The sequence below is a fragment of the Sesamum indicum genome, linkage group LG1 (assembly GCF_026168435.1).
Source record: "Sesamum indicum cultivar Baizhima isolate 11 linkage group LG1, ASM2616843v1, whole genome shotgun sequence".
NCBI lineage: Eukaryota > Viridiplantae > Streptophyta > Magnoliopsida > Lamiales > Pedaliaceae > Sesamum > Sesamum indicum.
Window position 1 is genome coordinate 11451263 of NC_142657.1, and position 11355 is coordinate 11462617.

The window sequence follows — 11355 nt, forward strand, 5'->3', positions numbered from 1 at the left end:
GAAACTATTAAGGGCCTTTTGCAAACCTTTGGATCTGAATGTCTCCTACAAACCTTGGTACTCAGAGGCCTTTTTTGACCCACTTGCTTGAAGCTCTTTTTTCAACCCGTCTATCTTTGAATTTTTTTAATATCAATAGAGTAATCTTTTTAGATTTTCTTCCAAATGTTGCGCTTGCAAACTTAGATAAGGCGTCAACCTTTTCATTTTCTTCCTTGGGAACTTGATGCAATTCAAAACCTAAAAAGTTAGGTTGGAGTTCTCGTAACTTTTCAAGGTACTTGACCATGCTTGTCTCTTTGGCTTCATAAGCTCCGTGAATTGTTGTGCCACCAATTGCGAGTTTATATAAGCAATCAGACACTTTGCTCCCAATTGAGATGCTAACCTCATTCCTGGTGTAAGTGCTTCATACTTGGCCTTGTTATTGATCATCGTGAAATTCAATTTTATTGCCACTTCAGCTTCTAAACTTTCAGGGTTTCTCAAAACTATTCGTGTTCCCACTTGGGTTGAAATTGAGGGTCCACGCACTAAGAGAAGCCATTTCCCATGATTTTCCTCTCCTTCCTAGCTATTCATTTCCACCAGAAAATCTTCTAGAATATGAGCTTTGACAGTTGTTCTTGGTTGGAATTCAACATGATACTCTCTCAAGCTCCAAGCATTAGGTTTCAAAAGTACTTGTTTCAGTGGCTGATCAATTAGTACAATGACAATGTGGGATTAAAAATAAGGTCTCAAATTTTTTGCAGTAATCACAAGTGCTAGAGTTTACTTCTCAATCATCATATAATTCTTTTCGGCACCTTGCAGCATGGAACTCACATAATAAACTAGTCGGAGTTCATGATCAAGAGCTCTTATTAATACTGAGCTTGCAACTGATTAAAACATAACGAAGTACAAATATAATAGTTCCCTCTCTATAGGTTTTGCAAATATGGGAGAGGAAGATAGGTAATTTTCAACTCATTGAAAGCATTTTCACACTCATCAGACCACCCAAAGGTTTTCATATTAAACAGAATTTTAAAAAAATGCAAACCTTTGTCTGTCGCTTTTAAGATGAACCTGGTGAGGGCCGTCATTCATCCTGTCAAATGTTGGATATCTTTCATGGACTTGGGCGTAGGCATATGTAAGATAGCTTCAAGTTTCTCAGGATTAGCTATAATTTCTCTTTCAGTGACTAAATATCCCAAAAATGTGCCACTACGGACTCCAAAAGTGCACTTTGTCAGGTCCAACTTCACTCCATACCTTCGCATAACCTGTAACGACTCCCCCAAGTAGGTCAAGTGGTCGGATTCTTCACCAACATATCGTCGACATAAATTGCCATAGTTTTGCCAATTTGTTCTTTAAACAGTCCGTTCACTATCCTTTGATAGATTGCCCCGATTTTGTTTAAGCCGTGGGCATGACTACATAGCACTAGATTTTGCTCTCTGTGATACATGATGTCTTTATGTGATCCTCTTCTACCATAAAGTTGATCAATAGTGCACAATCTGTAGTGGAATCTACACACTGATCAATTCGTGGTGGGGGTATGGGTTTCTCATGCAAGTCTTATTAAGGTTTGTGAAGTCTGTACACATTCTTCACTTTCCTCTAGTCTTTGGCACAAGTACAACATTTGCGAGCCAAACAACCAACAATTTTTTTACCACATTATTAATGATTTGATCCTAAAAGTTCTTTGATTCTGCCTAATAGGCTTGGTGTTTGGGTCTATATCCAATCGATGTTCAATGATCTCAAGATTGATTCCTTTAAAATTTGAAGTTGTCCATGCGAACATGTCCACATTTTCTTACAAAAACTCAACTAGCATCATTTTCATATCTGATGGAAGCTGACTCCCTATGAATTCCCTGGTATGAGTTCAACTATCCTATTGCTCAGAGGGTTCCATCAGTTTGACCTTTTTATCCTGCTCCACCTCAAACTCTAGCATTTATCTTTCACTTTTCCCTCTAGCATTTCTATTCTTTGTCATTCCTGCCTTTAATGAAGTGTGATAGCATTCTCCAGCTACCTTCTGATCGCCTCTCACTTTCCCCACATCATTCTTGGTTGGGAACTTGACCTTCAAATAGTAGGTAGATGCCATAAGTTGGAACTGAGTCAGGGCAGGGCGCCCTAATATCATGTTATAAATAAAGGGTATATCACTACCAAGTACTTAACCATCATAACACGCCTATAAGGGTCGATTCCAAGGAATATTGGTAAATCTATAGTGCCCAAAGGAGTTAGGCCTCCCCCACGAAATCTAATAAAAAGGATGGTGACCTATTTCACGTCCTCGATACGTAGGTCCATCTTGTTTAACACATTCAACAAGACAATATCTGCAAAGCTTCCATCATCCACTATTACTTTTTGAATAGTAAAGTTTGCTACATCCAATGGTGTACCGGATCATCATGTGGTAAAGTTAGACCTTCAACGTCTGTGTCATCAAACATAATATCTCCAGAGTCGGCCACAATGGATAGCACAGTCAAGTTAGGTTGACTTGCAAAGGAGTTTTATCCCGATCTTAAATATCTTCATCCTTGATTTGTGGAGTCTTTCCCAATAGGTTACCCAAAGATTGTATTGATGATACCTCGCCTAAGCTGATTATCATCAGTGGGAGTCTCTAATACTACGAGCTACCCAAGACCCTCTCGGGATACTTCTTTTCTAGGCTCCGAGACTTTTGACTCTCCTTACCAGGCTGCACTCTTCGCCTTAATTTTTTCGTATTCTTGTCTAATCAATCTCTCGAGCTTATCCTTAAACTAAAAGCAATTTTCAGTATCATGACCTTTGTCCTTATGGAACTTATAGTAGAACTTGAAATTCTTCTTGGATGGTGTTGACCACGTTTTTTATTGCCATCACAACAACTTGTTTTCTATTTGCATCAAGGGTTCTTCCCTTGGAACAACAAAGGGTGTGTACCCATGCAATCTTTTTTTCGGTGTCGGGTCTTTTTCAGGGTCGAGCTTCAACTTTTCTTTCTATCTTTTATCTTTCTTTTGTTCATCCACCTTACACAATTGGAATTTGCATTGACACGCTTTTAAAATATTCATTTCTTGTTCTTGAATGTACTTCTCAGAAATCAAATAAATCTCTTCTGTATCGACGGGGGGTCCCTAACCAATGTTGAGGCTAAGGGTTCCCTTCTTCAAACTATGAATCAGAATGGAGATCATCATATCCACCCTCAAGTCAGGGTACATCAAGTACTTTAGTACTAAAACTATCAATGAAGCTTCTCAAAGCCTCATCATCTTTCTCTCAAATGGTAAACAAATGTGCTGCAGATCTCTTTGCTCTTTTTTTGCTGGCAAAGTGGTGCAAGAACTTTCTATCAAGTTGATCATATGAAAAAACAATAGCAAGAACTAGGGAACCAAACCACTAGGCCCGTCCATACAAAATTGTGATAACACTTCGAGAGTAAAGAGCGTCTGACAATTCATATAACTGCATGACATTGTCAGAGGCTATCAAGTGCTCCTTAGGGTCCTTATTACCATCATATTTAGGTAAATCAGGGATTTTCACATTTGGGGCTAAGGTTTCTGCTAGAATTTCAGTTATGAACGGTAACCTTCTTCTCATTACAGCATTTTCAAGGACTATATTTTCATGAGGTAGCACAGTAGTGAGCTGTCTCATAACTTTAATTCTACGGCTGAGGCGATTATCATCAGTGGGAGTCTCTAATACTACGAGCTACCCAAGGCCCTCTCGAGATACCTTTTTTCTCGGCTCCGAGACTTTTGACTCTCCTTACCAGGCTGCACTCTTCGCCTTAATTTTTGCGTATTCTTGTCTAATCAATTTTCTCGAGCTCATCCTTAAACTAAAAGCAATTTTCAGTATCATGACCTTTGTCCTTATGGAACTTACAGTAGAACTTGAAATTCTTCTTGGATGGTGTTGACCACGTTTTTTATTGCCATCACAACAACTTGTTTTCTATTTGCATCAAGGGTTCTTCCCTTGGAACAACAAATGTACCCATGCAATCTTTTTTCGGTGTCGGATCTTTTTCAAGGTCGAGCTTCAACTTGTCTTTCTATCTTTTATCTTTCTTTTGTTCATCCACCTTACACAATTGGAATTTGCATTCACACGCTTTTGAAATATTCATTTCTTGTTCTTGAATGTACTTCTCAGAGATCAAATAAATCTCTTCTGTATGGACGAGGGGTCCCTAACCAATGTTGAGGCTAAGGGTTCCCTTCTTCAAACTATGAATCAGAATGGAGATCATCATATCCACCCTCAAGTCAAGGTACATCAAGTACTTTAGTACTAAAACTATCAATGAAGCTTCTCAAAGCCTCATCATCTTTCTCTCAAATGGTAAACACTTTGCTCTTTTTTTGCTGGCAAAGTGGTGCAAGAACTTTCTATCAAGTTGATCATATGAAAAAACAATAGCAAGAACTAGGGAACCAAACCACTCTAGTCCCGTCCATACAAAATTGTGATAACACTTCGAGAGTAAAGAGCGTCTGACAATTCATATAACTGCATGACATTGTCAGAGGCTATCAAGTGCTCCTTAGGGTCGTTATTACCATCATATTTAGGTAAATCAGGGATTTTCACATTTGGGGCTAAGGTTTCTGCTAGAATTTCAGTTATGAACGGTAACCCTCTTCTCATTACTGCATTTTCAAGGACTATATTTTCATGAGGTAGCACAGTAGTGAGCTGTCTCATAACTTTAATTATACGGCTGAGGTGATCAACCTACTAACTTATATCACGAATTTCACCAACCCTTGTTTGCTCTTCCTTCGAGTGGGTAATTGCTCTGCTGTTCACTTCCTCCAAAGGAACTTGACGCTCCATTTCTCTTCCCCTATTTCGAGGACGGGTTGGTGCTCGCTCCTTTCTTCGTGGGAAGAGTTCCCTCCTTAATTGCGGGTTTTCTAGAACTATACAACATACGGCTCTACGTCTACCATCTCTTCTTGACGGGGCAAAGGCGAAGGAGGTTGGGGACCGTTCCTCTCCCAACTTCCCATTCTTCAAATATTTTCCTTAAATCGTTAGGCAATATATTGATCATTTCTAGTCTTCCTAGTGGTGTTAGCAAGGTGCTTTCCAACGGGCCAGCCGCGACTTGTTTTTCATTTCTTCTATGCGGTGTCCTGTAGTCTCTTCCATCTTCTTTACACTAAAAAGAAGTTTGAGAATTTTTCCACAGACGGCGGCAAATATTGGACCAAAAAAATACAAGTGTTTAAGATATTTGGTGTATTTAAGGATGTTGTCAGCTCCCAATGCTCAAGTAAACTCCTATTTAAATGTGCAAAGCCTGCAAAACAAGATCGGGTTAGGGCCAAGGTAGAAGGGATTCCAGCGAAGACACTCTGACGCTTGAATCAATCAGAGTTCAAGGTCGCATAAAGAATAAGAGCAATAGTTGTACTTGATGGTGGAGTGCCCAAATTTATAAGTGGTGGTGGATTATACGAGGTCACGAGTACCTTAAATCAAAGATATGATCAATGGTGTGTAGTGGCTGCATATATTCATAGTAACAGTGATAGGTGGTGATCTTGACACACAAAAGCTGCGCCACTGCCAAAAGTAGTTAGTACACTGACAGTGCTGGACATTTGTCATTTTCACTAAATATGAAGGTCACTCATATACCTAGGTACTTAGGCATTTCCCTGAGAGTTTGCATCTTGTGATCCAAACCTTGAACACAAGTGTGAGAGGCCTACTGTAATCCTTTTATAGTAACACAGCTACATTAAGGTCTCAGCTTCCTTTTAAAGGTCACTTCGTGGCTTTGAAGGTCTAAGGGGATGCCATAAATATCCCCACATCACTCATGTAATAAGTTTGCATTTCAAATGAAAAAAATATAATGATGTTAACTCTACTCCAGATATATATACTATTTTTATCCCTTTACAAGTATAAAAATATATATAAAAATGTAAAATGGAAGACGAAATTGAAAATAAACTTTGTTTTTGCTAATGCCATTATTTTTTATTCGAACCTTTTCAAAAAAATATAAATTCGAATTTTGATTGACACCCCTCCTTAATCACATTTCATTATTCTAACAAACTCATATTTATCCTGATAAAATAGTTGATAAAGTCAAAGTTTGACAAACACCTCAAGCGAATTACATGCTTCCTCATAGTTTCAACCTATGACAAAATATAAGACACAAATTCAGTCACAATTTAATATTCTTGTGTCGTATGCTAGAATTTCGAACTTAAGATGGCACTGTTGACCCACCTACAAGGCTGAACTAATTATAATCTTATTAGATAAATCACTGCTTTCTGTCTTTTGAAAAAAAAAATATGACAAATTTGATAAATTATAGATTCAATAAGTATTAACTAATTAACCAATATGTATAAATAAAGTGTAAGTTTAATTGACCCTTATAATATTAATATATAATCAATAAAGTCTGTAATAGCAGCTAAAATACATGATCCACTTTAGTCAGCGTATCGCATTTTTTCTTTATTACCACTAAACAAAGGTAGGCCGAGCATCCATCTGGTCCGTCAACGGCGTGCTTATTCACTTGTAATCAAGAATTCAAATGGAGTCGCCGCAATCTGTATTCGATTTCAGCGTCAAGGTCAGTGGATTTGCTTTCCCCAACCCCCCTTTCTCTCGTGATGCTTCAAATTTGTTAGCTTATGTGAAACCCCGTCCTCCATCTTCATTCCAGCACTCGATTATTATGCAGAAGTTGCTGATCTGTTACACTCGTGTGCTTGTGGGTGATTGCTTCAGTTCTGACCTCAGGCTGTAATCTGCTGTTTTCAATGTAGTTTGGGTTTTTGTTGACGTTTTAGCTGTAATAGAGTTGGTTGGTGTTCTTCTTAGGATGCCCAGAGTTATGCACTGTGGAGTTACGGGTTCTTGCTAGATTTCTCGTTTGGATGCTCAGAGTTATCCAATGTAGAGTTATGGGTTCTTCATAGGTTTCCGTCAATGGGTTCTTGATGGATTTCTCGTTAAGGGTTGTGAGTTGTGGATTCTTGATAGATTTCGTTAAGGTTGTAGTTATGGGTTCTGGATAGATTTCTTGTTATGGGTCGGAGGTCACTGGACAGCCACAGGGGGTTATTTGCTAGGTGTCAATCTGAACATACTCATGAGTCATTAGCATTGTTTATAGATAAGTGCCAGCGAAGTCCTGGGTAAAACTTTCTCACGAGCAGTTAACTAGGAGTTGATTATTAATTGTATGCATGCTGCTGTGGTGTCTGATGTTAACGGGATCCCTCATGTTTTTTTTATCCAACAAGATAGAAAAGGCCAACTATAATGAGCTCATGTTGTTCCCAACTAACCTTAGCCCATAGGCCTGAGCTTGAGCGTCTTATTTTGTTATGAATCATTTGAAGTTACATCAAGAACTTAAAATTCGGAAAAAAGAGCTTCTCAACACTGCAAACCACAGGGGACATGCTATGATGCTGCTTTATATGAGCTGTAGATGTAATAAAGTGGAATGAAAATGACAAATAACTTCTAATGGGAGATCTATTGTTCACTGCTTTCAGGATGCTAAAGGAAATGATGTGGGGCTAAGTATTTACAGAGGCAAAGTATTGCTAATCGTCAATGTTGCCTCGAAATGGTAGCAATTGTTTGGTTATCTTTTCAGTGTTACTCTCCTCTGATTAGCTTGCAATACTGCTACTTTTTGACAAAGAGCACTCATTCAGCCGTTACAAGTTTGTTTATCCTAAATGTTTCAGTTTGGCCATTGAGATATATAACGAAATAATTTTTGTTGAAGTCTATATTTTGCATACTCTCCTCCTTGTATAGCATGGTAGATGAGCATCAATGTATTGTTTATTAGCCTTAAGTAACTAGCTTATACAACAGCGTGCACTATAAAATTTTATAGACAAATCAATATGCAGAATGTTTTCTCAGGTCATGTTTTTCTGTCATTAATTGTTTCCATTTCTCTCTCCTGAATTAATTCTTGCAGTGGAATGACCAATTCAAACTACACTGAGTTAAATCAGCTGTATGAAAAATACAGAGATCAAGGTATGCTTTCCACATGTTGACTCATTCTGGTCTCTATGTACACAATTATTTTCTAGTATGGTTACGAATGCGAGAAGAAGATACCGAGCTGGCTGTCTGCCTTTGCATGGCATTGTTTCAGTTCAATTCTTTTGTTCTTTTGGTGGTCGTGAAGTTGGGGAAGGGGATGCAAGCAAATATTAATCTTATAAGAGGGCCAGAAAGGAGGATATCTGTAGAAATTTGCTTTGCTCGACTATTTTATTACGTGTTTCCTTGATTATTTGAGTACCTTGTCCCCTTTACTGTGCAAAATGACTTGCATTCACAAACTATTCAGAGTAGATTATCCATTTAAGATTTGTTACCCATACGGACCGTAATAAGCTTTCAACATGAATGCAATGCTCAAGAAATCATTCTTTGGTGCATGCTTGTGTTGGTGGAAGACCGTAATTATTGGGCTCATCACATCATGTATATTCCATTTGTTTTTCTCCTTTTCCTTTCAAAATGATAAAATCGAGTTTGATTTTGTATTCACAATAGGCCTTGAGATTTTGGCTTTTCCATGCAATCAGTTTGGTGAAGAAGAACCTGGAAGCAATGACCAAATTCTAGACTTTGTCTGCACTCGATTCAAGTCAGATTTTCCCATCTTTGGTAAGGTAAATTCAGACTTCCTCCCTAAGACAACTCAATTCTTTGGCGGCGTCCCTATTTCATTTGTGTATATACTTCATTTATACTCCTTCCAAGTTGTCTCTTCCTCCAGAATGAACTTAAGAAGTTGTGAGGATATACACTGTGAATCAGTGCAGCCTGTTAGAAATGTCCAGTCTGGTCAATTTTAGTTTCTCATAGCATCACATCTATTCATGTGTGTATTCTAGTTCCCATATGCAATAAGCAAACCAGTGTGAGCTAAATAAGTTGAGATGTCTTAGCTTTTCATTTTGACATATTAGATCGAAGTGAATGGCGATGCTGCTGATCCATTGTACAAGTTCTTGAAGCTTGGCAAGTGGGGAATCTTTGGGGACGACATCCAGTGGAACTTCGCAAAGTTCTTGGTTGACAGAAATGGGCAGCCCGTTGATCGCTATTACCCCACAACATCGCCTCTCACAGTCGAGGTATATAAAGACCTGAGAATACATGAGAGTTGCTACTAATCCTGTCATATTCTGGACATACTAAACTATATTGTTGATTAGTGTTCTTTATGATTTAACTCCAGAGAGATATCAGAAAGCTCTTGGGACTCTTGTAACCGATCATTGGAGAAATCAATACGGTTTGCAGGCATGTAACCTTCGATGCTCGACTACTTCGTCGATTCCAGTTTTATGTAGTTTGTGGGTTCAACTCTGGAAGTTGTAATTATATCTAACTGCTGCTTGTAATATTATTGGAAGAAAATGTGGTCCAGAACTCATTTTCATGGACCTGGGGACAGAATTTCAGTAGTGTTTTCGAGCACCAATGGTTTTCTGTTTTTTGGTTTTCATGTTGGATAAATTTATTTCTCGTGTATAAAAATTTTAAGGATGAAGATGTAAATTAGTAGTATTATTATCTTAAATATAAATTTAATAATGTATTATCTTGATAAAATACGTACTTTATATGCTTAGTTTAGACCTTGTTTTGTAATAGAAGTTTGGATTCATAAAACTATATACATTAGTTTGATCCAAGTCGCTAAAAAGGGTTGGGTCATGTGACCCACTGATGGTTGTAGGTCTGGTCGCGATGATCCAAAACTCCCTGTAATATGGATCCTGATAACAAAGAGGCACGTTGATACTTAAGTTAGAATAAGTAGGAGGGCCGAAAACGATGTGGAAGGCTTTAATGTAGTCGAAAGAGTATTAAATGAAAACATAACATAAATGATCATAATTGGCAGTATTTATAGATTTCCATACCATATTGGGTAGCTCCACGTGGCAACATTTGGAAGAATGTTCGTCAGAAGATCCAACGGCTGATAATCTAGGTCTCGGTTTTCAGGTTGGATTTAGCGGACCCAACCCGCTAATAAGCGCGCGGATCTTGTCCCTTTTTGTTATTTATCTGAAATTTAGGTGCATTTCTGTCATTCCATTCAGAGGGGGGGTTATTACCCCTATCATTACTCCCCTGCTTTTTCTAGTGTTATTAATTACACTTGGAGAAGTTGATCAATCACTTGTCAGATCATCAATCCTCAGTCGTAGATCATTGCTGACGTGTCACCATCCCTTTGCTCTTGAAAAGGCGCGCTTTTTTCCGTTTTTCCCTATATATAGGCCCTCATTTAACTCTCTTGACCACCTCTTCTATAATTTCTTTCGAGCTATCTCTGAAGATCATCCTCGTTTTCAGCCTTCTTCCTTCCTCCTAGGTACTTGCTCTATCCTTCTTTATATCTTCTTCTAGTTCAGACTCTAGCTCGAGTTTATCCTCAGGGTCTTCTGTGACCTCTCCTAGAGAGCTTGTAGGTACTTCCCATGGTCCTAATTCCCCCATAAACATCTCACGATCTCCTTCCCCTCGTCAAAGGGTCTCGACCACTGCTCAGTCTGTGGAGTTGGTTGATCCTGACGAATTCTCCTTCAAGTAAAATACCAACACATGATGGTTAAGGATCCCTAGGCTGGGATCGTTAGCACTGTTAAGACCCCAATTCACCAACTAAAAGAGAAATATTTCATTCCTCATGATTACGAGACTTTGATTCCCCGTTCTTTTGATAGGATGCATCGCCCCCCTAAGGGATTCCGTTCTATCTCAATTTTTCATTTAGAAGCAGGTCTTTGCTTCCCTTTACCTCGCACTGTAGATAACATTTTTAGTAGGTTAGATCTCTGTCCCATGCAACTATCACCAAACTCTATCAGTCATATCTTACTCTTCCTCATAGTTATGCAACATTTAGATTTGCCCCCTTCTGTTGATAATTACTCTTCCTCGATGTGATTGGCGTGTCACGAAGCCCGAGTCCGAAACGTTCGGGGAGGGGCTGGAAAGGGATCTTATAAACTATATTACCTTGTATTGGTATCAACCAAAATATCTTTTGGTAGAGAAAGTTTTGAAGCTCGTTGGCCTCTCCCTAACACCCCTTCTTGCTAGGGTTCTCTAGGTGACTAACTCTCTTCGTCTTTTCCTGCATTCAGCCTCATTCTACTGCTCATACTAACTATTTGTTACAGAGTCTGTCATCATGCCTGCTCGGATCGCAAACAAAATAAGGGCAAAGAAAGGGACCCTTGCCCCTAGTGTCTTCCAAGAGTTGGCTCAAGC

General features: G+C 38.7%; 1 protein-coding gene across 3 annotated transcripts; it reads left to right on the plus strand.

Moving 5' to 3' along the window:
* Positions 1-6487: 6487 nt before the first annotated feature.
* LOC105157765 (putative glutathione peroxidase 8) lies at positions 6488-9681 on the plus strand. 3 transcript variants are annotated; one of them, XM_020691611.2, is made up of 7 exons: positions 6488-6649; positions 6761-6790; positions 7584-7660; positions 8024-8085; positions 8614-8732; positions 9033-9200; positions 9282-9681. In XM_020691611.2, exons 1-7 carry the CDS (start codon positions 6611-6613, stop codon positions 9291-9293), a joined length of 507 nt encoding a protein of 168 aa, XP_020547270.1. In that variant the 5' UTR covers positions 6488-6610; the 3' UTR covers positions 9294-9681. The 3 variants fall into 3 exon arrangements, with proteins under 3 accessions (XP_020547270.1, XP_020547255.1, XP_011072538.1); XM_020691596.2 differs by having other exon boundaries at positions 6492-6649; positions 9305-9681; XM_011074236.3 differs by lacking the exon at positions 6761-6790 and having other exon boundaries at positions 6492-6649; positions 9305-9681.
* Positions 9682-11355: the final 1674 nt, after the last annotated feature.

What these genes read in the sequence shown, in the direction of transcription:
- LOC105157765 (XM_020691596.2), top strand. Translation starts at nt 6,611, where the DNA reads ATGGAGTCGCCGCAATCTGTATTCGATTTCAGCGTCAAG. An exon ending in GTCAATGTTGCCTCGAAATG is followed by an intron (nt 7,661 to 8,023) that starts GTAGCAATTGTT and finishes TAATTCTTGCAG; the next exon opens with TGGAATGACCAATTCAAACT. An exon ending in TGAAAAATACAGAGATCAAG is followed by an intron (nt 8,086 to 8,613) that starts GTATGCTTTCCA and finishes TATTCACAATAG; the next exon opens with GCCTTGAGATTTTGGCTTTT.